Source organism: Synchiropus splendidus, chromosome 12, assembly GCF_027744825.2.
Source record: "Synchiropus splendidus isolate RoL2022-P1 chromosome 12, RoL_Sspl_1.0, whole genome shotgun sequence".
In the NCBI taxonomy this organism is placed as follows: Eukaryota; Metazoa; Chordata; class Actinopteri; order Syngnathiformes; family Callionymidae; genus Synchiropus; species Synchiropus splendidus.
Window position 1 is genome coordinate 1,389,537 of NC_071345.1, and position 27,400 is coordinate 1,416,936.

Here is a 27,400-nt window from a genome sequence, read left to right on the forward strand (position 1 = left end):
GCATCTGAGTCTGGGAGACCATGCAGCACCTGAGGAGAGGCGGTGACCTGGGCTCCACTCGGCCTCGGTCATGTCTGGCTGGAGAACAGGGAACGCAGCAGCGTTCCCCACAGACGCAGGCCACACGGATGCTCACCCTCGCTTCTTTATTCAAATGCACCTCTTTTTCTTCTTGGTTTTAAACAGCAAAACAGGCATCGAGCTGCACAAACGACAAAAACGTCTCGGATCCTTGTGCTTCTGTGGGGGTTCTGAGTTTCAGAGTGGGAAGGAAGAGTCCAGCGCTCCGGTTCGGGAATATAGACGAGGCGTTTGAGGCCCAAAGCTTGTCACGTAGCACACAGTCCATCGCCTCCTGACATGCGGGAACAGAAGCCCAAGGTTTCGCCCAGTTCCAGTTCTGACTCGACTCATCCGAGCCAAACAAACGAGAGATTCCTTCTCTCCTCGAGTCAAGGTCACATCCACTTCCCGACTCACACCTGGAACCTCCATTTCCAACGGGAAAGGACCTTTGACCTAGCACCTCCCCACGTCAGAAACACGGAGGTGGCGCCTCCTCACCCCACACGTGCAGAATAAACCAAGTCTGGCACTTCCTTTCATCTTGTCCTGCCGTGTCACTCGTGGATCAGAAGTCAGAGTTGCAGAAACATGAGCTCTGACATGTGAAGGGGTTTTAATATGTTAGCTTCAGAGTCAGAACGATTTCCTGCCTGCCGACACATGAAAAGTGAAGCACAGAAGCGAGTCAGGATTCCCACAGTGGAATCCAGAGTTGCAAAGGTCCAGGTCTGGACAGTGACGGCAGCTTCATCCTGCCCCACACTTCTGACCTCGGGGTCAGAATTTTAAACTTTAGCCTTCAAAACCCCAAATTCCATTTCTAGCTCAGAATCCCTGGAAAGAAAGATGCCGATTGTTGGACCTGAGGTCAAAGGTCAGAGAGCGCTGTCGTGGTTTTGCCTGCTTCTTGGGTGTATGTATTAAGACGCCTGGCGGGGGCGCTGTTTGACGTCTTGTGGGCCAGTTGAAGAGGAGCGAGGCGCCCTGATGGTGGGGCCTGTGGCTCAGACAGAAGAAACACAAGAGTCCCGCGGCGGCGGCGGCGGCTCGAGTGATGCTACAGTAAAGTGCTGACGTCATGGCACAAAACAAAACCGCTCCTTTATTTACACAGCGACAGGTTGATGCTGGCTGCGGGACGCTGCGCCCACTCGACGGATTGGAACAATGAGCAGACGGAACATGGGACGGCGCAGAAGACGGACGGGGGGCGGTGGGGGGGGCGTGGCCTCGCCAGTCCTCCTGGCTGAGGACGAGCCTCAGTCTGAGGTCACCAACGGAGGTGAGAGCGAGCGACGCAGCAGAGTGGACGCAGCTCCCGGCACCACCAGCTGGAGACACCGGGGCAGCGGCGCCGTGAGAGCTCCACACACAAATTAAATAGGATCCCGTCAATAAATAAGAGAAGCAGCTCAGCATCGGAGCCAGCGGGGTAAAGGAGCATCCAACGAAAATAAATCCCCAAAATATAAAGTTTCTGTGTCGTCAGACGCGACGGAGACATTCACTGAGAGTTCCAGGAGGCGGAGACAGGAAGTGAGGTCACACCCTCAGCAGGTCCTCGTCACTGTCCTCCTCCTCAGGTTTCCGAGCCGGCGGCGTGCGCTGAGTGCGCTGACGGCCCGAGGAGCGCGGCCTGCCGCTCGGGCGCTTCCTGTCCGGGTGCTCCAGGAGGCCCACCAGGTCCTCGTCGCTCTCCTCCTGCAAGCACACGCCGCCCGTTCACCACAAGAGTCTGGATGAGGGGACACGGCCTGGGACCCACCTGCAGGAAGACGCTGCCGCCACCGGGGCGGGCCGCCGTGGCCTTGAGCGCTCGCACGCCCGGCACGCTCAGCACCTCGTCCTCGCTGTCGTCCTCCTGCTCATCCAGGGAGAAGGAGTGCAGGCCGTCCGTGTTCACCTTCTTGGTGGTGATGTGGCCGTTGCTGCGGTGCAGAGAGAGCGACGGGGCCGGGGCCGAGGCCGGCGACGTCTCCAGCTCCTCCATCAGCCACTCCATCTCGTCCTCGCCGCCGTCTTCGTCCATGTTCACCTGGAGCACAGAGAGTTCGGTCAGTCACTGCCTCTGAGGGACCTGGAAGCTCGCACACCAGACGCTCACGTGACGCCCGGAACACCAAAATAGTGCATCAGTCCGACTGGAATCGGACCAGTCAAAGGCATCGCTGGCTGACTCTGGAGCTCTGCAGTGAAACTGCTGCACAGCTCAGTAGAACAGTGTGAAGAGGCTCCTCGCTACTGTCGGCTGCCGCTGCTCTTCCTCTACGCTAGTGATGTGCGGATCCATCCTGCAGCATCCAAACCTCCGATACCGGATCGTGAATCTCTAAAATCCATTCTCAAACCAAAATATCAATACTGAAGTCACTCGAGGTAATGTATATCCTGAACAGGAACACAGTGAGAAGTAACTAAAGTATTGCCATCCTGTCTGGATCGTGGTCAGTCCTCCTGAATGGCCGACCATAAGTGGAGCCTTGTCTGGAGCGACACCAGTCTGTCTGTCGAAAACAACACGATGATGTGGCAACACAACAAACATGGTGAATCACGCTGAGGTGGAGGGAGGAGGAGTGTTCAGCGTCCGCCTCACGTCCCCTCATCGGGACCCCGCTCCCTGCCATCCAGGATACAGCAGATGGTCACTGCTTATCCAAGGCACAAAGGATCATGGCGGACTGTTCTCCCTCCTGCCATCCGGCAGACGGTTCCGTAGCATCCGATGCAGAACCACCAGATTCAGGAATAGTTTCATTCCTGGTGCTGTCAGGCTGCTGAATGTTCTGGACTGGTATTTATCTCATATTTATTTATTTTTGGACATACAGTTTTGTTTTTGGAAACCGGAGGCCTCAGACCGAATATAGTGATGTGTTTTTGTGCAATGACAATAAAGAAAGTCTGAGTGTGAGTGTGAGGTGCGGCTGCCAGGGCCAGACAGACGTCTCTCTGGCGGAGTCATTCCTGCAGCAGGCAGGCAACATCCAGCTCAAGTGAAGTCATAAAGAATGATAGAATAAATCATATCACTGAAATAATCTCACCCATCCTAACTTTAGCCTTGGTGGAAAAAGGTCCTCAAAAAGATGAATAAAACATGAGTTTAGCGAGGAAATTTACGAGCAATTTCAGTTTGAAGTTGCCAGCATGATAATTGTGTGCACCGCCTGTTGGCAGACAGTTGAACCTCAGAAGATTGTGTCTTCAGTGCTGAGTCGTCCCAGTACCTGGGAATTACTGCCACTGCTGCAGCAGCAGAGAGAGGCTCGGAGACAGGCAGGAGACGGAAGAGACTAAAGGGGGAGACGGGGGATATGCTATTTATAGTGGTTACTCAGAATAATTTAGGTGAATGTTTTAAATAAACACCTCCACCAACAAGTTACTCATCCTTGTACTCTTAAGAAGCGATGATTAGGTGTGGTCACATACGTGTAGGTGTCAGCCATACCAGCCTGAATCTGACTCGGAATCGAACATCACGACTCGACGCTCAGAGGAAGCAGAAGGACTGAAGAGCTCACGGCGCCACCACTCGACTCACTGCACTGCGTGGGAGAACGTGATGCGATCGGACTCGCCGGCTTCATGGAGCTGTTAAGCTATTGTCAGGCTACGTTGTGCATGGAACCAGAGTGAAGAATCCAGACTGCAGCCACCGTCTCGGCCTCAGCCTCAACCTCACCCGGCGGAGGAACACTGACCTTGGAGTATTTGTAGGAGACCTGGTTTCCTCTCCGGCAGCAGCCCGTCACCTTCTGCATCACCAGCTCTCTGGAGGGAGACGGCAGGTCAGGCGGGTCCGGCAGGTCAGGCGCCAGTCTGGGACTCACCTCCGCTCCCTGTTGCGCAGCAGCAGAGCCAGCACACATAGCAGCAGGCCCAGCAGCAGCATGCTGAGGATCTCGCCCGCCACCCGGCTCCTCGAGCTCAGGACCGGCCCCAGACTGCTGCCGTCGTCCGTCGTCTGACCGTCAATGGCCCTGAGGAGCAGAGAGACGGTCGAGCCTTGACCAGGACGGACACCACTGTGGTGGTGTGGACTCACGTGAGGCCGCACACAGCGTCCGTGTGCCACATGAACAGGTACTGGCACTCGTCCGTCTCCCCCCGGAACTCGGGGATGCCCACGCCAGCGGAGGGGTTGCAGCGGAACATGATGGTGGACGACACCTTTTTGGTCTTCTCTCGGCCACACGTGGACTCGGATGGAACTTTGACATCCAGGTTTGCTCCTGTGGGACACGTCACTCTGGCTCAGGACCCGAACTCACATGGCTCACACGGATCAGGAACAAGTACCATTCACGTAGTACTCGGCTTTGCTGGACAGGCCGATCTTCCGTCTGTAGACGCCGTTGAGCTTGACCTGACAGACGTTGGCGCCGAGGCAGGTGGACAGCGAGGCGTTATTGATGCCGGACAGCTGGATGTGGTAGATGTAGCGGTCGCCATTGGACCGGATATCTCCGGACGCCTGGTGGTGGCTGCCAGTAGACACAAGGGCTTAGAACCCGGCAGGTCAGCTTTACTGGTACTGAGTCTTCTACCTGAAGTAGAGTGCCCCCAGGCTGAAGCGGACCCCTGTGTCAGGGACTGTGATGGTCCCGTTCACCATCTCCACCACCTGCTGTGTCACTGCACACGCCGTCCGGGTCTGCCACTGGATCCGGAACTCGCAGGACGAGTCGTTGACGCTGCACGCACACACAAGTCCACACGTGGGTCAGCGGCTTATGTTGAGCCCACCAGCAGACCCAGAGCCATGAAGGACAAATGAGACGACATAGTCCTGCCTCTGTAAACAGAGCAAGGGTTCCACACCTCCGGGTCTGAGGTCACAGTTCACAACATGAGGCCCTGTGTTAGTGCAGCGCCAAGCCTGAGCGACGGAGAGGTCGCCTCTCTGAGGGATCGCACTGAGACTGAGAGCCAGAGAGTTCTTCAGAATGTTCCAAGTTCATGTCAAAATGTATCAGGACTGCCTCCTACAAGCTGCAGCCTGGAGTAACCTCCACAAGTGGCCCAGGACCAGTGTTTTTCAACCTTTTTTGAAACACGCCATTTAAAGCTCCAGCACTTGATGGAGAGTTTTCTGGGCTCATGAGAGTGAGAGCGTTGGCTCCTCAGGACCCGCCGGTACCAGCCTGTCATTCGGAATGATAGGAAACAATCAGTCATTTCACCAAGCAAGATGACCAGCCTCTCTCAAGGAGACGGAAACGACCGGAGTCGGACGCAGGGTTTGTCAGCCGCCTGAATCTGACGTCCGGAGTGGAAACTTTCATAACTGCAGTGCTCTCTGTCTCGGAGTCGCGCCACAAGCAGCCAGGATGGAAATATTTCACGGACACAGCACAGTCTCAGGAGACTCACCTGCGACGTCTCACATCGAATTAAATTAACGCGGGAGAGCTGCATGTGTTGATGTGCGCCTCAGAGAACCTATGAGGACCACTCCATCTCATCAAAGAAACAGGGATCCAGAGACTCAGAGTCGACCAGTGTCATGATCAAAGGTTCCCTGATTCAAAATCACTTTCAAACTACCATGGTGAACCACAGTCCACCACACTCTCCACAGCTGTCACACACCGGTGTCGCCAGAGGTTGTGTTTGGCAGGATATCTCGTGTGCGATCAGTTATCACCCGTCTCTATTCCAGATGTGTGAGCAGGGTTTGGTCCAGGTCTTGCACTGGTGTGTGAAGCTCATTCAGATGATGAAATCTGATCTCACAGTTCACTATGCGCACAGCATTATCCAAACACAGGAACAAGGTCTGCTGCTCAAGTCGTGGCTACGGGTCCTGGGGATGTAAAAAACGGTGCGTAACAATCACATCAGGTGTCTGTCCTTCACTCTTCTAACACAGCCTCTGGTGCGTCCAACCTTGGCTGCCGCTCTGACAGTGCAGACACTTTCCCAGTTTAGTGCTTGTTGACTTCCCCCACTGTGGGACTGACAAAGGCCCTCTAATCTGACTTCCCTCTGGGGAAACACACAGCTGTTCAGAGGTGTCCAGGGTCTGCCCCAGGGCCTCCTGCCAGACCTCACCCGGCTTCTCTTTGTGGACCAGCAGTCATTCTTGCTCGAATGACTCCGCACCTGGCTTCTAACAGACAGTCCGACTGCTCTGAAGACGAGGACCTCGAATGGGACCTCATTAGCTATTGCGATGACCCGTCCAGATCCAACTGGTCTACAGTACCTTGAGATCTCGGGCTGTCCGACCGTGGGTCCACAGCTCAGCACAATGATGGTCTTTGCCTTCAGGCCGTTCCCACAAACCTCATCTCCGGCGGAGTAGCTGACCAGGATCTTTTCCTCTGCAGGAAGACACAAAATAAAGCATCAAGGCGGGCGCAGACCTTGCACAGCAGCAGCAGCAGCAGCAGCAGACAAGAGCCGCCTCCTCCACTGAACCCCCTGACAGGACACACCAGCAGGGGAAACGCCCTCATGGCTGACACAGGCCCTGTGCTCACCAGAGTAGCTCATCTTCTGCGTGTAGACGCGGCCCAGCGTCTGCGTGGTCCCGGCTGCAGTACGGCGGCACACCGACGCTCCGGCGGGACATCCAGGCAGCCCTCCGTGGATCTCCTGGCACAGGTTGATGAAGTATCTGTCTCCAGAAAGCACAACATCAATCTGGGGTTGCCGTTGCTGCGCGAGTCTGAAGACAAACACGCACGAGTCTCCTCTGTGCTTGAACTTCCACGGCTCCGTGCGCAAGGACAGGCCCCGCAGCTCAAAGGTCTTGTGCTGGGTGACAAGTTTACATTCCATCTTCTTCGGGGGACAGACGGCGCTGGTCCTCCACTGGAAGGAGGCCGAGCACCCGGCCGTTTCTGAGAGTAGCTGAGGAGAACCATGGCCTGCTGACGGGTCGCAGCTGAAGAGTATGGACGACTGGCGCTTTGCGGAGCCTGGGAGGGAAGATGGAACAGGTCGCCATGGTCATGACTGGTTGAGGGAGCCAACCGTGACAGCCAAGAGGCTCACATACCTGGTTTACAGAACCCCCACTTCTGGTCGGTGTCATAGTTGGGCGTGGTGGCGCACCACATCCTGCCCTCAGTCCTCCCCTCTGTGGTGCACTCAGTGTACGTCTTCTTCATCATGGTGAAGGGGAAGACGCAGACGTCTCCGTCGCTGGTCTCTGGAACAGGCACAGCACCAACGTTAAACAGGAGTGATGACCTCAGGCGCTGCTGAAGACCGAGCCGTTGAGCCAAACTTTAGTCAGTAAAACCAGATTTATACATGACTACCAACTGCTACACCCAGAGTCAGGTCTTTCAGGTTTGTGTCACCTGGAAGATCAGAGTTTTCTCCACTCTGAGAACTGGCGTCAGAGGTGGGATAGTGACACGGCCCGATCATTGGTCCTCCGAGTGGAGAACGAGGTGTGAGGTGCAGGAGTTACGTGTCGCAAACGAGACCACAAATCGGTGAAACGCACGCGTGACCCCAGTCGCAGGGCGGACACCCATATTTAACAGCCCACGACAGACTGAAGTCCAAGAAGACTCACTGGGGGGGCAGAGATCTCCTCCACCGTACTGCATGAGGACGGCCTGGTTCTCGTGCTGGTAGCCCATCGTCATGGCCTTGCTGATGCCAAACGATGCTGCCAACTTGTCCGCTCCGGAGCCAGACACCTGGCAGACCGCACTCTTCTTACAGGCTGGTTCTGCCACTGACCCGCACACGTTGATCCGGTAGGAACTCGAGCCGACTGGAACCTGTCGGGAACACACTCGGCATCAGACGCAGCGTCTGGAGGTTCACACCTTCCTGTGCAGTTGCCCACCTGGACCTCCCCGGACAGAGTAGACAGGTCGAAGGTGTACTGGAGCTGCGAGTCGGTGAGCTGGCAGCCGCTGGAGTTGGTGTAGTCCGGGCACACCACTGGAGTGGCCCACTCAAAGACGTACACGCAGCCCTGCTGACTCAGCATTTGAGGGGAGCCCTGCACAGACACACAGGACAGTTAAGAGGCAGCGAGGCGCTTCACTCCGCCGCAGCAGTGAGACCCACCAGCTCCAGTCCTCTCTGGCAGCTGAAGACGATGGTGGACGTGAGGTTGAGGGACGGGTCAGCGGCACATTTGGTGGTGCTGTAGTAGGTGATGGTGACCTGACCAGCCTTGTTGATCTGGGGGCCGCTCGTGATCCGGCCGATGTCCTGATGAGACAGAAGCCGAGGGTCAGTGCCACACAAAGATCGCCAGCCCGAGCTTGAACCAGCGCGTTGCCAGCATCCTCCCGGGTGACTGAGGGCGACCTACGATGGGTGGCCCGTCCTCAGGGTCCATGCAGACTGCAGCTCCGGCCGGGCAGGTGACTCCTGGGATGGGGTTCAGTGGCAGACAGATGTTGATGTAGAAGTCCGGAGAGCCGCCGTTCAGGTCCAAAGCGTCATCTGAAGCACAAGTTCATGGATAGAGTTCAGCTGTCGGAGTAACGGCAGCAGGAGAAATTGGGTCCGACCTGAGGCGGTGTAAAACCCACTGACGTGGATCAGAGGAGTCAGGTCGATCAGGGAAGACCCATTTTGGACCGAACATGTGACCTGGAGGACGAGAGAGAGGGAGTGAGATATTTCCAGATGTGTGTGTGTGTGTGTGTGTGTGTGTGTGTGTGTGTGTGTGTGTGTGTGTGTGTGTGTGTGAACGTCCCGACCAGTCACACTCACAGGTTGTTCGCAGGCCAAGTGTGTGTGCACTGAGAAGAAGTGTGTGCATGTGTCATCGTCCGAGTCGACCAGGACCGGCTTCACAGGGGCTGAGCCCATGTTGGAGGGTCTGCGGGGACACCAGGGCCATGAGAGCAGAGCTGTTTGTGAACCTCAACTTCAACACCGATCGAGAGGGCACCTGCAGATGAAGTGGATGATGGTGCTGTGCTTGAGCTTGGGGTTCGCGGGACAAGAGCTTCCGCCTTCATACGTCAGCTCCAGGACGTGATCCTTGTACGAGAGCTTCCTGCTCACCTGGCCCCCGCTGACCACGCTGTTGCCGTCCTTCACACACACCGCTGCCACACACACACACGCGTAATCGAGTCAAAGAAGGATGACATCACAACAAGCCTGGTGTCTAAACACAGAGGGGACCACATGGAGCTAAAGGAGAGGAGGGCAGCGCCTGAGCTGACATGAATGATAAGACACGCTGTGATGGAGACACGGTCCGTATCCATGTGCACACTCTGATGTGAAAAAGGAAGGGAAGGAACAAAGAAGAAGCAGGGGGCTGTCCCAACATAAAAATATGTTTTAGACTTGTTAGATTTCCTCCCCTGCAGAGCAATAACACAAGAGCATAAGCCGAGAGCTCTTCTCTGCACAGGCACAGCAGCGGCTGTGGAGAGTTTGGGCTTTTGCTCATCGTGCTGAGAGTTTTCCTGGAGCTGATGTCACAACACTTGACACGCCACAATCATTAGCCGCCTGGCGTCAATGTTCCAGCAGCTCCGACGTCAGAGATGTTAAATTTCAATCCTTTATTGTGTTGATGTTGGAGCCGGAGTCCAACATCCACACAATTCAGTCACTTCACACGCACATTGACAGACTGGTGAGAAACGTGAGGCGAGTTAATGGTCCACACAGGTGTCGTCTCCAAGGCTCACCAGCCCAGACGAGGGTCAGCATATGTCCAACATCACCTGCAGGACTCGTCTCAGCACCAGCCGTCAGCCCTCTGTTTACTTTTGTTTTGTTTTTTCAGTTTTATTCTATTTCTTCTTCCTACAATTTTCATATATTTTCAATATTGCTGCCCTCATTTTTTTTATTTATCGGGGAAAGTAACGTTTTAAAATCTAGAATGAAGTTGTTTAAATCGCAGACAGAGTCTGACTCTGAACCTTCCATGTTCCTCCCGTCCCAAACACAAGCCAGGATGGCTGGTCGTCTGAATCAGAAAACATTCTCAGAGGAGTTAAAAGATGATCTGGGTGGACAGAAAGTGAGTGGAACCTTTCTTCTACTCATCTTCATCAAGATCAAAGTCACCTACCAGCTTCAGGCTCACACCCGGCATTGCTGATGTTTCCGCAGATGTTGAGGCGGATCATCTTCCGCGGGTCCTTGTGGTCGTACACGGTGTAACCTCCGTCCTGGGTCAGGCTGTTCAGGTCGAACAAATGTCCTGTCGGAGAGGAAGAGTCTTGACAGCCTGGCTCCACTACTTGTTTCTGAAAAGACGCGTCAGACCTGTGGCGGGGTTGCTGACTCGGCAGTCGTCATGCTGGGCGCCACTGAGCGGGCAGGCCGCCGCCGTGAGCCACAGGAAGTTGAACACGCAGTCCTCCACGCTGGAGATGAGCGTGGGGCTGGAGTCCTGCGAGACGAGCACTTGTTAGGACCGATCGGTGGCCGCTCCACGAGTGTGACGTACCACTTTGTCTTTGTCGCACTTGAAGCGGATGACGCTGCTTCTGTTGCGGACTCGGTCCGGACACAGCTGGCCGCCGGTGTACTGGAGCTTCAGCACGCTTCCGTCCCACGAGGGGCCGGACTTCACCTGCCCCAGGCTCAGGTAGTTGTCACCCACCTTCATGCAGGAGGCGGCGGTGGATGGGCACTTCCACGACCCTGAAGGCACCACAGTTCAAACACACCTGTGGTGTCCATCCGTTCGCCAGTCCCCAGTGTCCTCACCCACCTCCCTTCTGCACCAGTGATCTGCACACGTTGATATAGAACCTTCTGTTGGTGTCGTCGGTGGACGGCTCCACCTCCCAGTTCTGAGAGTCCGAGGCCAGAGGGGAGAGGTCGTATGACTGACCCTGACCGTTGCTGAGGACAGAGCAGCCGAGTGTTAGAGTCGACGGACAGGAAGGTTCCAGACTTCGAAGGACAGGTACTTGAAAGAGCAGCTGGTGGTCTTGACCGGGATGCAGGCCAGGGCTGTGGGCCAGTCGAACAGGTACGTGCAGTCTGGAGTCTCCTTGACAAACTCTGGTGCCCCCTGCAGGCAGAAAGACAGAAACACAGCGGAGTGTTGCAGTGTGCTGGAGAGTCTATTGTCTACTGTGAGAGTGACACCTACTGGACTCATGCCGGGGCTGCAGGAGAAGTAGATCACCGTGGTTCTCTGGTAGATCTTGTGACAGGTGTCTCCCCCCGTGTAGTTGAGGATCAGCTGGTCTTCCACGTAGCTCAGAACCTTGTTGACCGTTCCTGCTATCTTGTGGGTGTTTCCATCCGCCTGGCAGGAGGACACCTGGTCGCTGTCTCTGTGCGTGCAGACGCCCTTCTGCAAGGCGCTGCAGACCGACAGGTGGTAGATGTACTTGTCGCTGCGCACCGAGTAGTCTCGGCCCTTCAGGGAGTTCAGGTCAAAGATGTAGCCACTTCTGGGGTCAGTGACCCGACACCCGTCACCTGGAAACACATGACCTCTGAGTTGGTACTCCATCGCCCGATGTGTCCAACAGACACGACACACTGGTGTTGCACAAACGTCAGACAAAAGACGGAAAGTTCACATCATTACCTTGAGACTTTGTGATGGGACACGCCTCCAACGTCCTCCAGATGAAGACGTACTCACAGCCGTCCTTACGGTCGAACATGGGCGAGCCCTGGACACACAGAAACACACACACACACACACACATATATAAACCATTCTGCCGCAGCTGAAGAGGAGTAACAAGCGCAAATGATAAAGCGAGATGTGAGAGGATAACTGAAAGAAGAAAGAACAAAATAGAGGTTGAAAAGCTGAAACAAAGAATTTACAAGACTATGGAAGAATGGAGGGAAGCACAAAGTTATAAGTTAGGAAGATGGAGGGAGGGGGAGAGGACAGAGAAAGAAAAGATGGCAGGTGAAAAGTAAATGAAAGGAAGAAAGAAAGGATGTAAAAGTGGAACTGAAGCATGGAGCACAGACCGAGAGAAAGAAGGAAGATGGAAGATAAAGAGGGCATGAGACTGACCGGGTTGTCATCGCACTGGAAGATGATGCGCGTGGAGAGGCGGCGGCCGCTGGGCTCACACTTGTCTCCGCTCTGGTACACGATGCTGATGGAGCCGTCGTCGGCCGCCTGCGGACGGGACTGCACGTAGCCCAGGTTGTAGTAGACTCCATCGATGACAGCGCAGGACCCCAGAGGACCCACTGCAGAGGAGAGGGCTCAGTGAGGGAGCGTTTGTGTCGCGAGCGTCTGGCACTGAGAGCAGGACACTGACCCGGGCAGCCCTTCACTGGGGGGAGGGGCCTGCACACGTTGATGTAGAACCTGCGGGACTTTCCTGCGTCTGTGTCCACAGCGACCCACGGACTGGCCTCTTGGTCCCGCATCAGGTGACTCAGGTCGTATGTGTTTCCATGGGCGTCTGGAAAACAAGGTGCGTCAGGCCCGTCTTCGAACCGGCAGAGTGTGTGAGTGTGTGAGTGTGTGTGTGTGTGTGTGTGTGTACGTGCTTGTGTACCAATGATCTGGCAGTCCACGGGCGCAGGCACACAGGCCAGAGCGGTGAAAAACTCGAAGAGAACCTCATGGGTCACGTGGGTTTGACCAGTACTCATCTCCTCTCGCAGCAACTTGAGGGATCCAGAGTCCTCTTTGGGGTCACAGACGAAGTTGATGGTGAAGGTGTCACGAGTGGCTGTGGAGGTGAACACACACCGTCAGTGCTGGTCGGACTCCACCTCCTCACAGAAGACCCGCCCAGTACCCCGCCAACCTGAGGCGCTGTCCAGGTCTCCTTTGTAGATGAGCTTCAGCAGTCCGTCGGTGGAGTACTGGAGCGTCTTCTCCAGGCCCACCGGGCTCAAAGCACGTCCGTTCTCTAGCTCGCAGCCCGCCATGCCCGGCCCACACTGCTCCACATCAGAGCAGATGTTCACCTGTGGACGAGAGGTCAGGGGTCAACCCAGTATTTATCGCAGCTGTAGAAGGACACAGCAGTGATAGTTCTGCAGCAGTAGTAGTAGCAGAATCCAGTGAAGTCAAACAACAAGTATCTGGAGGAGTGCTCCAAAGTGGCAAAAGTACAACAGTGTAGTAATGATGGGCAGAAGCAGCAGTACATGACTGCCTTTGTCAGGTGGCATATGTGGCACTCAGCGTTTTACAGAATTTCATCACATTTTTCAAATTTTCAGTTAGCATCAAGCGTATTTTTTTTCTTTTTTTCTTGCACCTGTTCCTGCCGCTGGTTGGACTTTTCCATGCCAAATACTTTTGCGAGGATTACATAGTTTCATGTCATTTCACAAGGTTGTGGTTTGTTTACATGCAAGCAGATTAAATATGGTTGTTGATCACAAGTGAAATCAACAGTAATAAATCAGTTTTTTTACTTGAATGGGCCCTGGGCCCATTTGTTCTGGGACAGGTGGGCCCCAAGGTCAATAAGGTGAAGGACCCCTGTTCTAAAGTACATCAGTACAATAATACGTGTAAAAGCAGTGCATGGCAGGGACACAAGTTTCAGTCCTACACAGCATCAACAAACTCCTGCAGTCTGAAGTATTAGTACAGAGACGACATACTGACCACATAGTCCTTCCCGTTTGCGTTGACCTGGTAGCCGTCGGGTCGAGCCAGAGGCTGGAGGTTGAAGAGCAGGCCCGTGTTGGGGTCGACCACGGAGCAGCTCTGAGAGGACAGAAGACGTCAGCACCCTGAGAAGCTAGAGCACAGGCGCCAGCACTCACGTTGTTCTGGGTGGTAGTGATGGCGCAGGCGGCTCGGGTCTCCCACTTGAAGATGGCGGTGCAGTTCTGAAACATGAAGAACCGAGGGCCCGTGGACTGCAGGGGTGGAACCCACACAGTCTGGTGAGAACATGACAGAGGGTTGCAACTTCTGCCTGGCTGCATCCACCTACCACACTGCCTCTGGAGCAGATCAGGTGGATGACGGTCCGGTACTGGAGCGCCTGCCCGCCTGGGCAGGGCGAGCCGTCGGTGAACTCCAGCAGCAGCCGGTCGCGGCCCTCGATGATGGGCCCTCGTTTAGAAACACCCATGTTGCTGACCTCCACCACCTCCTTCCGCGAACCCTGGACCCGAGAGAGCGAGGGTCATCGCGCGAGTGGTTCATGACGTGACGCCGTCCTTCTGTGGTTCCTCACCTGGTCAGGATCGAACTTCATCTTACACGCCGACGCGCCGCGGCTGCAGCCCGCCACGGCGTTCAGAGGCCGGCACACGTTGATGTAGTACTTGGACAGAGTCTTGCCGTCCGTCAAATCCATCACTTGCCAGTTGCCCCCGGAGGTGGAGCGAGAGAGGCTGCAGGACAGTCAACTCAGTTCCACCACTGCCAGACAGTACTCAGACATGGTTCATGTGTACACAAGTGTGTAGTACTCATCGAGGTAGTACATTCAAAAGTTGTACATCAGTGACGCTTAACACCTTCAATAGATGAGTCAAATGACGGTGTTAATCGTGACTGATTAAGCGAGTTGATCCATAAACAAACTTGGCGATGCGCCATTATTGTGTCCTGCACTTCAGACAGACCTCTGAGTTGAGGTACACTGCGATCATTCGGGAATCATCAAAGAACAAAGCAGTGTTCTCCGTCAAAACTAGAGGTATGTTCATGTTCGGAGCTGCAACTGTTCAAGTGAGTAAAACACATGCTTTAGTCTTCTTATCTGCTATAATAATCCAAAATACGTAACTGAAAATACCACAAGTTGAAGGGTTTTCTCAGCATTTTAGCTGAGATTGAGGGCGGTTTCACACTGCGCGCTCTGTCATGAGACATAGCTCTTTCGGCCCAGAAGTCCGAGATGTGAACACAAGTGACTTGGGTTTGGTTGCAGATTGATCCAGGCTGGAGAGCTGCACCTTCTCTTGGGAGACTCTCCACAGCAGGTGAGCTTCTCGCCTCAGGCAACTCGGCGCCTGAAACTATGTGTCCAGCGCGACTCCGCACAAACATGATCGATGCCGGGCAGTAAAGGGTCTGATCGCTGTCTGGGCGCAAAAACACCCCAGCATCTCCTATGAAAGCATCAAAAACAACTTCTCAAACTCCCAGAACACTGATGTGATGTGAGCGCTGCAGTCAGGGACTCATGATGTCTGTGGGTGTTTTATAACTTAGGCTGATAAACAACTGATGTTATTGACAGACAGATTTGCTTAAATGAACAATGCTGCGCTCTACAGTAACCACTGCTGTGATCTGCAGCTGTCTGCATGAGGACAGTGAGGAGGAAAGACGCTGGTTTTCCCCAAGTTACTGAAGATCACCAGACGATTCATGGATCATTTCTGACGTCTGGATCTGGACTTCACTGACTAAAACCTTCTCCTTCCTCAGTCGTCTCTCTCTCTGTGTTCAACCTGTCGTGAGAGCAGCGTGTTTCCGCTGTTTCCTTCAGTTCCAGCCGTGATCAGTTCATATCTGACGTGAGGACGATTCACGGAGCTAAGAAGTGACAGAGAGATAAGGAGGTCAAGGCGATGGTGGTAAACAGGTTGTCGTGCAGCTGATGACGACTTCCTTGAGACCTGTTTCATTGTGGGTCACAAACCAGCTATTTTGCGCAGAGAGCCCCCAGCTGAGGAGGAAAAAAAGGACATTGGGCCACCGGTGGCAAATCGGCCACCCGAGAGAGAAGCCACAGTGTGAAACCGCTCCCATAAATAAGTGCTTATTTAATTACAATGATTAACTCTAAACACAGTAAGAGACAGATTAAAAAGTAGTGCATGCGAGTGTTGGTGGGTCATATGGTCACCTGGACAGGTCGTACTGCTCCAGCGTGTTGGGGTCAGTCACCAAACACTCGTGGGGCCTCTCTGGACAGGCGTACGAAGAGTACCACCTGAAGTTGTACGTGTAGTTGTCCTCCACCTGCACGAGCCCAACACAAGAGTCGCTCCTTGAGCACGAGGGTCACAGCAGAGCAACAGAGGGCGGTCTACCTGGAACTCGGGCCGTCCGGCACCAGCCTCCGGGTCGCAGAGGAACGAGATGAGCGTGGATCTGAGCGTGTGCTGCTCATTGTTGTACTGGGACCCGTCAACATAGCGGAGCTGGATCAGCCCGTCGTAGTAGGACAGTTTGGCGCTGGCCTGACCCAGACTCCAGGAGCTGAGACAAAACACTCGGTGAAGTCCTCACAACACTCCGACATCAGCCTTCTGACGCTGCTCACCTCTTCTCCACCTGACATGCTCCAGCCTTCTCAGGACATTGGGCTACTTTAACGGGGCCGCACACATTGATGAAGTAAGTGTAGCCGCCGCTGGTCAGGTTGTAGTAGCCGCCGTCGACTTTGGTGAGCGGAGACAGGTCGAAGAAGAAGCCTGGAGGGAGACGGCGCGTTAGCCAACCCCAACACAGACACGCCGTCTCTCGGCCAACTCACCCGCCTGGGAGTCCGCCACCTTGCAGTCGTCTCCTTGTGTCCTGGAGAGGACACAGGCCGCAGCAGTGTACCACTCCAGCTCATACACGCACTGGTCGGAGGAGATGCTGCGCAGGACCGGAGCGTTTTCCAGGTCTCCTGCCACAGAGGAGGTGGGAGAGTGAGGGGAGAGTCACCAGCCAAACTAATCCGGCTGTCACTCACCAGGTTTGCACTTGAGCGTCACGATGGTTTGAATGCGAGTGTTTTCTCTGCACAGGTCTCCGTCGGTGTACAGGAGTCTGATGTCACTTCCTTTCTCAGTCTTCTGAGGCGGGGAGAGGAAGCTGCCCAGGCTGAGCACCTTCTTCTTCTTCTTGTCTGCGGCGAGACACATCAGGATCACTTCCCACACTAACGCCTACAGCACAACACACTCTGAAGCCAAAACATCAGACAGAAATCAAACCAATCCAAAAAAACAAACAACTGAAAACAGCTCAAACCCGGTCCATAATGGATCCAACTGCCAGATAGACCAAGGGGAATAATCGGTAAAACTATGTAAATGTCAATAAAGTGCACTAGGAAGGTGCTCGCCACAACAGGCACCAGCAAAACTGTCAGCCACTCAACAAGAACATTTCTGTCAAAATTGAATGTAAAAAAAGAAAAACGCTGTGGATTTTTTTTCAACAAATCTAAACTCCTATTTTGAATCACATTTTTTTGTCTGTGACATGCACTTTTCAACCGAGTGTAAAAATCCCAAGTGTTTCTCGATGAACTCAAGTGTGCACGACTCCACGTCTCCGTCAGAAGCAAAAGTGTCTCACCGACGGCACAGATGGCAGCGTCCTCCGGGCAGCCGCTGGCTCCGCCCTCCTGCACCACCTTGTGACAGACGTTGAGGTAGAACCTCCTGGGGTCAGTCTTGGGGGCGTTGGCGTCCACAGCCTCCCAGTTCCCCGCCGCGTCCGACCCTGAAGAGACAGCAAGTGAATGTTTGGACCTCACGGTGGCGCTGTATGTGCAGCATGGCGGTGGGGCGCTCACCAGGGGATCGAGTCAGGGAAGAGAGGTCGTAGTGCTTGCTGCCGTCGTCAACCCGGCACAGCAGATCCTCCTTCTCCTTGACGCAGGCGTGCGCTGTCTGCCACTCAAAGTAGTATGTGCAGTCGGTCTCACCGGTGAAAACTGGAGTACCCAGGCCGCCATTGGCTGGAGAACACAGACGGATGCTCAGAGCTCCCTGTTACTTCTCAACGTTAGCTCATCTGCTAGACTGGAATCGATCTCTCATTTTAGAGGCGCTGAGCCTCATCCGACAGCCTCAGATTTGAGGAGCCAACAAGACAGCATCATTATTTCAAATCAATCAACAGTGAGTAAAATGTGACCCTCAGAAAAAGCAGCCAAGGACATCAGTTGTAGTTTGAGGTGTTCACCCCTCAAAACGAGGCCCACAACAGCCCACATGAGAGTCCAGGGGCGCAGTGGGAGAGCAGAGGGAGACACCCCAACATCTCTTATGAAAGCATCATCTCAGCGACACACGTGGTCCCACATGCGTCTTACAACATGGCAACACTCCTCCTACAATTTCACTGGCAGCCAATTCCAACACATCTGGAGTAGCATGGAAGAGTCATGGAGGAAGAGTCTCCAGCTCACTTGCGTTTCTGTCGCACTCAAAGTTGATGATGGTCATTCTCTGGAAGCCTGTGGAGCAGGTGCTGCCCCCGGGATAGGTGAGCGTCAGGTCTCCGTCCGAGTAGCTGCAGGGGAGAAGCACACACAACACATGTGACACACAGAGCAGGCGCCGACACGTCAGGCCTCACTCACTCACCGCAGGGTCTGGTTCTGGAAGCGTCCGGCCACTTTCTTCACGTCTTTGTTCTTCTTCACCTGGCAGGAGGAAATGAAGTCGTCCCGATCGCTGCACTCGTCAGTGGGGACTTTGCCGCAGACGTTCAGGTAGTAGACGTAGCCCTCGTCCCCATCTCCAGAGAAGGCGTGATAGGGATGATCGACAGCTGCACACAGCACATGACAACGCTGTTGCTTCACACCCTCTGGTGGTGGAACTTCAGAAGGACTCAAACACTGGTCACAACAGAACCAACTCTTAAGTTCCTGAAATCTAAAAATGTCTGAGGCATCTTCCTCTTACGGCCTTAAAAAGAAGAGATTGAGTGAGTGCACGTGAGGGAGGCGCATGGATGACTGTATGACTGGGCCAGTGAGTCATGCGAGCCCGTCGGCCTGAAATGGGCCTGCATCCGTTCACATCCGGACTCACAGCTGAGGGTGAGAGGCGTGAGGTCGATGGAGATGTCGTGCTGCTCGCTGGTCAGCTTGCAGCTGCTGCTCTCCAGGTAGTCTCGGTGACAGGCGTATTCCGTCACCCACTCCACCTCGTAACGACAGTTGGACTCGGCCGTCAGTCTGGGAGCGCTGGCCTGAGGACGCAGCAGAGTTGGACATGCACACAGAGAGAGGGGGGTGGAGGGGAACTGGGCGAGGCTACCGTGAGTCTGCTGGAGGGGCAGGTGAAGGTGATGGTGACTGCAGGGTCGTGACCGTTGCAGATGCTGGGAGAGGAGCCGCCGGTCCCTTCGTAGCGTAACCTCAGTCTGGAAGGAGCACAAGAGAAGTGAGCCTGTCCACAGGTGAATCGGACGCAGGTGTGGACGGACCTGCCGCTGGACATGAGCTCCAGAGGGCTGGACGGAGAACCCATGTTGTAGGACCCGTCTGTGGTGACCAGGCAGGCGGCAGAGCCCGCCTCACAGGACGACTGCTGACCACCTGAGAGAGCAACACCGGGATGAGCGTCTGGCTGGGCGCACACTCCCTAACTGCGCCCACTCACTCAGGCTGCGGCAGATGTTGATGTAGAAGTTGACGCTGTCGTCGCCGTCGTCCACCAGGTATCCGCCGCTGGTCTTGATCAGAGGCGTGAGGTCGTGCTTCTTCCCGTCAGAGTCGAAGACGTAGCAGGGGACCTGGGCGGCAGACACGCAAGCGTCGAACATGAAGGACAATAAACAGCTCAGGGAACCTCCTCACGGGTGACAGAAGGAGGCACGCTCATCATCGCCTCGGCGCAGGTTGATGCCACGTACCTCCTTGTGGGGTTTGAACTTTTCTTTCTTGCAGGCGGCGTAGGTTCTCCACTCGAAGTAATGCACGCACTGAGAAGCAGCCACGAACTCTGGGGTCCCCTGCACACACACAGAGTTGACAGGGAGAGAGCAGACGAGCGTTGAGCCTGTGGGCTCTCCTGAGGTCGCAGCTATCTTCAGACTTCAGCCCACACACAGGTGCAGGTGCTGAGTTTCAGCGGTGTCGCAGATGACCTGCCAGTCCCCAGCTGACACTCTCGCTTCAGGCAGACTCAGGAATGACACCACCGTTCATGTGTTCATGCTCACGGTGAAGGCATGTCGGTGATGGCAGCGGAGTCGTCCAGTGTGGCGGTGGACTGCCTGATAAGAGCTTGCAGAGCAGAGAGTCGAGACCACACATGCCTCCTGAGTTCACCTCCGATAACCACACTTCTCAGTGGTGAGACACAGACGCCCCACTATCTCTGTTTACTTTCCATCACTACCTTGAATTAACCAGGAATTTTCTCCAACAAAGCAAAGAGGTGACTCATGCAGAAGTCAACAACCACACCGCAGCCAACACACACACACACACGCTTGGATCCCTATCCTTGTGAGGACCCCTCATGGCCATCACCCCTCCCCCAGCCTCTCCCCCTCGCACATGGCTCACCTGAACCAGGACTCTGGACCAGACTGAAACCCAGTTTCAATCACCCACTTATTTTGACGTTTTCACCCTCAAATTGAGGCTTAACCTTGTGAGGTCCAGCCAGATGTCCCCAAAAGGTCATATAGTTCTCACAAGGATAGTTTTGCAATTGTCCCCAAAAAGTAGGATAAACAAGGTCACACACACAGGTGGCTAATCTTGGTTCACACAGATTTGACAGTCTCACTTCCTCTTGTTAAAGGCTGAGTGTCTCCAGAGTCACAGCTTGAGAATCACCCGGGAATTGTTCACAGCTTCTAGATAACCAAGAACAATCAAACTTCACAGATCTCCCTCCAAGTCCCTTGAATTCCTCACTGGAAAGCATGAAGGAATAAAAGTCTAAAACACCCAAACAATGAAGCTCCTCCCACTCGGGACCCTGTGCAATGCAATGCAGGAGTCAGAGCAGAGTCTTACCATGGTTTTCCCGCACTGGAAGCCGATGGTGGCCTGAACGTTGGTGCTGCCTCCTTGACATTGAGTGGTGCTGTTGAAATCCAGCACTGTGCCCGACTCCGTCCGCAGGGTCAGCTCACCTGCGCGGAGAGACACACAACAATCAGGAGGGGCTCATCATGAAACTGCACTGACCCACTGACCTTTGAGGTCACAAGCACCAGTTCACAGCACAGATTTGATTTGTCATGTGAACGAGTGTGACGTGGGACAAGGCGGGGGCGAGTCAAAACAGGTTCGGGTGAGTCATTACAAGACACCAAGAAGGGAGGCCTGATTCTGAGGATGACGCGAATCAAGGCGTGGGGCCTCAGGCTGACACTTGGGACTCACTACACTGGACACCTTCGTAGAACCAAGGATCCAATAATATGCAGACACCGCCATGTGAGTCTGAGTCAGTCACAGCAGAAGCCTCAATGCTGAGGAGGTGTGTGCAGGAGGAGACCCTGGTCACTCGGAAGGGACTTGGCTGTCGAGGGAGCACTTCAGCGTTTCCACAACACAGCTGGAGGAGGTTTGAGGGGAACTCTGGGTCCCAAAACTGACCTCAGATTGCAGACAAACGGACAGAGCGCAGCTGTTATCTGGAGATGTGTTTCCGTGACGACAGCACATCAGGAACTGGACTCTTAAAATGAGGAACCGTCAACTATTGACAGAACTTTACGAGTGTCTCACACCCAACAGTCGGAGCTCGAACATGCAGAGTTCCTGAGGGCTCTGAAGACACGTCCGTCACTCTCAGACACGAGTTCAGATCTTCGGGGGAAGACCCGGGACACAGCCAGGACAGAGACAGAACTCCACTTTGTAGCGTTAGCGTGACGGAACGTTACGACCAGCAGCTTGGCAGACTTGAGGAGCACACAGATAGGGAGCTGCTGAGGCATGTGTCTGTGAACCGTTCAGATAGATAACAAGGTCAAGGGTCATGTGATCAGTCAGCTGATGCGATTACATTCATGTGGCTTCCTTCACATTAGACAAGTCTCCTGCAGGAACAAAGATCAAATGATGTCATCTCCACATCGGTCATGTGATTCTAACTGGCTGACCTGCGGGCGGTTCTAAAATAAACTGTGTGGGAGCGTGGCCCTGGAGGTCATCACGGCGGAGAGGGAGTCAAGGCCAACAGAACGGAGAGTCTGACTCACCGACGGACCGGCTGGCGTTGGTCCCCAGGTTTCGGGCACAGACAGCTGTTCCTGAGCCACAGCTGGTCGGGGGCGAAGACTCGCAGAGCTTCAGAGTGTAGCCCGTGTTGCTGTCCTGGTCGATGGCCTCCCACTTGTAGCTGAGAAACAGGGAATCATCCAACGTTAAAAGCATGACCGCTTCCACTTCTGCCGTCACTCAACTTCATTGTGTTCAGAGGTGATTTGTGGGGATGGACAGAGAAGAGGGAGGTGAAGAAGAGAGTGCAGCAGGGTGGAGATGACTGGGACGGGAGAGGTCGCTGCCCTCAGAGATTCAGAGAGTCAGAGTTAGAGTTAGAGCTGAAGATCCTGAGGCTGTCACAGGGAGGAAGGACAAATGAGTGACATGGAGAAGTGAGGGAGGTCAGATGGTTGGTAAAGAGGAGAGACGGAGTTGGACCAAGAGTGTTGGAGACGGAGGATGTTCTAAGGCATTGCTGTTTGTAGCTTTTAAATCATGTGTGGATACAATTTAAAAGGTATAGCTCTTAAATAATGTTAGGATTTAGCAGCTAACCAAGCGGTTGGTTCTGATTCTGATGGATTTATTGCGTCCAACAGACTGGTATTTCTACCTCATTTGAACATTCATCTTCACATAACCTGTTTCTCCTCCAGGTATTCTACTTTATTTTTAGTTAAACAGAAACCTTCTGTCTGTTATAAAGAATCTTCTGCGAGTTAAAATGATGACTTCACTCATCCAATCACACTCGTATTCAGTGAAACATTCAACCAGACCTGAATAACTCACTTCCACAAAATGACCGAGTCAGCTGTTCCTAAAATGATACATGTCTTTCTCGCGTTGACTAAAGGAAACCAACAGGTCAGCCATGGTGGATTACTCCCAGCTGCTCAAGATTAAAAACATTTCAGTAGCTACAGGTTGTTTATGGCGGCAGAGCGTGCGATCGCTCCTCGCTGACTGAAGTCAATATTGACTCTCCAGCCGCAGAGCGACAGCTCCTGTGTTTCATGCTGTTAAAGACCGAATCAGCCGAGAACACTGACGACGCATAAACGCCAGAACAAGTTGTCCAATGAAGTGCATTCCTTTCAGGGAGAATAATCCCACTTCAGAGATGTTTTGTCAACAATTAAGTTTCATTCACTGGAGCTGTTTTTTAAAACTATATTCAGACAGCTTTATTTCTGAGACGCAAGAATCTGGTGAACTGTCAAGCACCGTGGTTCAGTTAATGTACAGTCATTCCAACTATTGTATTTTTGTTAAACTAGAATGAGCAGTTTTTTTGTTTGATGTGTCCATCAATGTCGAGTATTTCATTTCTGGTCTGTTGTGACCAAGGGTGCAACGTTCATACAGCTAATGCCCTTTTTCAAATACTAACGATCCTGCATGTCATGTATCAATATTGTTGTTTTTCATGTGCTGCAGCTAATTAAACGGACTGCTTAGCACGGCTGGGAGCTTTTAAATAAATATGACCCAACTTTGGCAGCAAGGCGGCAAAACAGGGGACATGAGAGGGACAACACAGCATGAAGATCATTTCCAAGAGTCGAACACATTCAACAATGAGATTCTTTGTTTTTAGCATTTTAGCGTTAGCCTGCTAGCTCCGCTGCCTCTGACATTCGCCAGCAAATCGAAGTTTGGAAAACTGAAACAAAAGGCTGAGTCATGTCGCGCGGCTGAGGTGGCGGTCCACTCGCCATACATGGGTCGTAGCCAGGTGCGACACATGTTCGGTTCCGAGTTCACTCACAGAGGTTCGTTCAGGACAGACGCGGCTTGACAGTGAAGCCACGGCACCGACGGCCGCGGGTCCGGTGTTGCTTTGTTGACCCGGCGGTGTGTGTTCCTACCTGCAGAGGTCCCGGTACCACGGGTTCGCGCCCTCCTCCGCTCCCGACCGGACCAGCACGCAGCCCACGCACACCAGCGACCACAGCAGCAGCTTGCGGGACGAGCCAGAACCCAACGTGAGTGTGACTGACATGTTTGTGTCCGCTGTAGGTTCGGAACCGCACTACGACGACATGATATTGCAGAGCGGTCCGTAGCAAAACAGCAGGAAGTGACTGCACCACATGACGCCGCATCACATGACTGTCATGATAGCGCCGGCGATGCGTTCACTGAGCGTGGGAAAACTGCCTGACACCGCGTGGGAGCTTCAAATACGGACTTCAAAATGTGACTTTTCTTCAACTAGTCTAAATAGTTTGGGCTCAACATCAAGCATCTAACTATAACGGAATTTATTTTAACGTTTTAAATGTAAACCGTGACGTGATTAATTTCGGAGTTTCTAAAAAAAAAAGCGGCGACAGTCGTTTCAAATGTCTTCACTCTTCCTTTGAAGACGTTCTGCTTTGGAACAAAGTTAAACATGTCTTTTAATCCCCCCTTCTTTTACAGGAAGAAAACAAAGCTGCCCTTCTCTCCACCCGTGCTTGATTTTGACAATATTGCTGCATTAAAGAATCATATTCCAAACACTTCCTGGATCACGACTCAAAGAGAAGTGATGAGTCATCGTTATTCCAATCCTTAACATTTCATTTCTGGCTGGGACTGTTAAACGACGACCTCTGGTGGCTACCTGTGCCGCACGAGCACGTCAACCAATCGGGTTTCACGTTTCAGAACCAGACCCGCTTCAGTGTGGATGGAGTGGAGATGCAGTCGTGGTGCATTCAAATCAAAAGGTATGACGTGGTCCCCCCCCCCCCGGTCCCACCTGAGAGCCGTGTCCCAACGTGAGTCCAGTCTGGGCTCTTCAGACTGGCCCTGCGCGGCCCCAGGTGGTGGCTCATCATCTCATCAGCTTAAAGAGCTCCAGCTGCGGATGCTTGGAGTTGAGCGTCACCGTCGCCATGCTGCTGCTGCTGCTGCTCTTGGTCTGCGTGCTGCCAGGTACGGCCGCACTTTTGAGGCCAACGCTCGATTCAGACCCGGAACTGGAGTCAGCCCTGCGCTTCTCTCTGCAGGGGGCAGCGTCCCGGTCAACCACACTCACGATGATGGCCCTCCAGGTTGGTCAGCTCCAGAGGTGGAGGTCAAACACCCGTGACCTTACGCCCCTGGATTTGCAGGTAACGTGACCTCGGGTGTGGACGTGATCATCGCTGACCTGGTGGAAGACCGGAACACCTCCCACAGTGCAGCTGATCTAGTTGAAGGTTTGTTCAAGTCAAGTGGGCCGCGTGGAAGCTAGTCAGTCTCAGGAGGTTCTGGACGTGTGACTCCAGGGGTGTCCACACCTGTGACTCGCGGAGCTTTTCACTTCAGCTTGTGATTGTTTCGGAATGATGCGTATTATGGGGACCGGAGGTGGTGAGGACTGAGGGCCACAAATGGCTCCTGGGCCAGGCCTTGAGCATGCTTGTTTAACCTGCATCTAGACTTGCCTCCTGGGGGGGAGGTGGGATGCACGAGTGTCTCCTCGCTCTGAGCGACTGGGGAGCTCTTGATGAACCTGTGCGTGACATCATGGAGGGGCACCTCCTGCAGCAGGCCTGTGGTCCGACTGTCGCTCCTCAGAGATGCCATTGAAACCTTCCTCTGCCCAGACTCGCACTCGTCCACCCTTCAGCAGCTGGAGGAGGCGCAGGCGGAAACCTTGGCAGGTGAGCTGTGGTCTGTCACAACAGCTCAGGATCAGGGGGGCTGTGCTGACCTCTAACCTTTTGCTGTAGAGATGGAGGACTTTCCTGTTGAGGAGGGCGACATCCTGCTCCAGGTAGGCCGGTCTGCTGATGCGGAGGGTTGGGGTGCGGGGTCAGAGTCTCACCAGCCTGGGCTCTTCCAGGAGGAACGGAACGCTGTGAGCTCCATCTGGCAGACCACCCTGGTCCCCTACACCATCAGTCCTCAGCTGGGTGAGGCCACATCTGGGGACCTGCCCCTATGCTCCTATCCTAAGCTCCTGTCTGATGTGGTTGCTGGTTCCACTCCTGCAGCGGGCCTGGAGTGGAAGATCTACACCGCAATGCAGATGATCTCTGACGCCTCCTGCATCCGCTTCAAAGAACACAGCAACGAGGCCAACTTCCTGGGATTCCAGGGCGGAGCAGGGTGAGGAGACCCGGGGGTCACCACCCCGAGCCACACGGGCCTGTGGATGTCCAGGGTTGGCTGGAGATGCACCGCTCCTGGGGTCACCATCCCTGGGGTGAGGTGTCCCTTGTCGTCCACAGCTGCGCGTCATACGTCGGCCAGATTGGCGGACACCAGCCAGTCTTCATCTCCCCAGCGTGTAGCGTGGGAAACATTTGCCACGAGGTCATCCATGCGCTGGGCTTTCACCACGAACACACCCGCCGGGACCGGGACCAGTACATCGACGTGGAGTGGAATAACATCGTCCCAAGTAACCTCCAGTTCCACCATGCTTCCCACTAACCTCACGGTTTAGCTCCAGTTTCTGAGGCGCTGATGCTCCACCAGGTCTGTAAAAAATCTTAACCCCGCCGGGTCTCCATCAATTGGAGTGTCTGAAACCAGCCACCGTGGGCTGTCAGTGGGCCCGGTGCCCTGCAGGTTTAGCTTCCACCAACTTGCCAGGGAGGGTGTGTCGCAGCCGTGACACCGACTGCCTCGAGAAAACAAGCCGACCAGGCAACAGATCAGTGCTGTCTCTGTTTCAGAGCGGAAAAGGCACTTCAAGGCCAAGCAGGGAGACACGCAGAACCTGCCGTACGACCTGAACTCCATCATGCACTATGGCCAGTAAGTGGATTCACAAACTGGCGTTCCTTTGAAGCGGGTCAGTCATTTGAGACAAACCTTCTCCACTGCAGGTATTTCTTCTCTAAGAATGGAGGTCAGACGCTGGTGGCCAAGGTGCCGGGCTCAATGATGGGTCAGAGGACTCACCTGAGCCAGCTGGACATGCAGCGGCTGAACCTGCTCTACTGCGGTGAACGCCGGCGCTGCGGCTCAGAGGCCCAGCTGCAACTGTGCTAACCAGTTTCCTTCTCCAGGTCGTGGGCGGGGCTGAGCGATGGAGAACCTGAGCTTCATTAAAGAGGAGTTTCCAACTGTGCTGTCTGACATTCATTTGCCTTGGTCCCAGCACAATCATGTCGGACTCTCTGACCCAAATCCGGCAGCTGGAGGAGAGGCCACCATTTCTTTTGTGTGGAGTGGTGCGTGAAGGCATCTGAGATGGTTTGCATCCAGTGGTGGAGCAGGCTCTCTGGTGTCCACATCTGAGGACGCATCAAACCTTTCTTCAGTCTCTTATCTGAAGAGCGCAACATGTCAGAAACGGCTCTCTGAACGATGAGGTTGAGCTGTAATCTGCGGGGGAGGGGGGAGATGTCAGAAGTAAAGCCGTGATTTGTGGAAAACATTTCTAGATGCGAGAAAACTGCCAGACCACAACTTCTGTGAGGAGAAAAAGACCTTATGTCATGAGAACGATAATCGGGTCACTGTTCTGGAAGCTGCAGCCAACGCTAACTTCAAACACAATAATGCATTTTGGTTTTTTTAGGTTTATTTTGGGTGAATTTGTGACGGTGACAATA

At 54.0% G+C, this 27,400-nt stretch overlaps 2 protein-coding genes across 3 annotated transcripts; one reads left to right on the top strand and one right to left on the bottom strand.

Moving 5' to 3' along the window:
• Nucleotides 1–149: 149 nt before the first annotated feature.
• igf2r (insulin-like growth factor 2 receptor) lies at nt 150–24,025 on the bottom strand. Its single transcript, XM_053880566.1, has 50 exons — nt 23,729–24,025; nt 21,854–21,993; nt 20,658–20,776; nt 19,541–19,639; nt 19,288–19,420; nt 19,112–19,223; nt 18,943–19,048; nt 18,715–18,874; nt 18,262–18,448; nt 18,084–18,187; nt 17,466–17,630; nt 17,246–17,392; nt 16,635–16,790; nt 16,431–16,568; nt 16,218–16,368; nt 15,985–16,153; nt 15,798–15,913; nt 14,172–14,331; nt 13,926–14,099; nt 13,753–13,848; nt 13,592–13,693; nt 12,777–12,939; nt 12,522–12,698; nt 12,279–12,425; nt 12,026–12,207; nt 11,579–11,666; nt 11,132–11,466; nt 10,947–11,050; nt 10,745–10,878; nt 10,478–10,674; nt 10,294–10,420; nt 10,097–10,228; nt 8,951–9,110; nt 8,770–8,878; nt 8,565–8,646; nt 8,363–8,496; nt 8,113–8,259; nt 7,886–8,044; nt 7,607–7,817; nt 7,079–7,231; nt 6,764–6,998; nt 6,558–6,694; nt 6,281–6,398; nt 4,620–4,766; nt 4,372–4,556; nt 4,118–4,304; nt 3,903–4,052; nt 3,774–3,843; nt 1,832–2,101; nt 150–1,767 (listed from the first exon to the last, which is right to left on the bottom strand). The coding sequence occupies exons 1-50, from the start codon at nt 23,860–23,862 to the stop codon at nt 1,609–1,611; spliced, it is 7,467 nt and encodes a 2,488-aa protein (XP_053736541.1). The 5' UTR covers nt 23,863–24,025; the 3' UTR covers nt 150–1,608.
• On the top strand, nt 23,530–27,400 carry LOC128768062 (hatching enzyme 1.2-like). 2 transcript variants are annotated; one of them, XM_053880641.1, is made up of 13 exons: nt 23,530–23,632; nt 23,735–23,845; nt 24,285–24,782; nt 24,857–24,901; nt 24,962–25,048; nt 25,439–25,495; nt 25,565–25,608; nt 25,678–25,747; nt 25,829–25,943; nt 26,066–26,238; nt 26,516–26,597; nt 26,669–26,787; nt 26,852–27,400. In XM_053880641.1, the coding sequence occupies exons 3-13, from the start codon at nt 24,743–24,745 to the stop codon at nt 26,866–26,868; spliced, it is 849 nt and encodes a 282-aa protein (XP_053736616.1). In that variant the 5' UTR covers nt 23,530–23,632; nt 23,735–23,845; nt 24,285–24,742; the 3' UTR covers nt 26,869–27,400. The 2 variants fall into 2 exon arrangements, with proteins under 2 accessions (XP_053736616.1, XP_053736617.1); XM_053880642.1 differs by lacking the exon at nt 23,530–23,632 and having other exon boundaries at nt 23,672–23,845.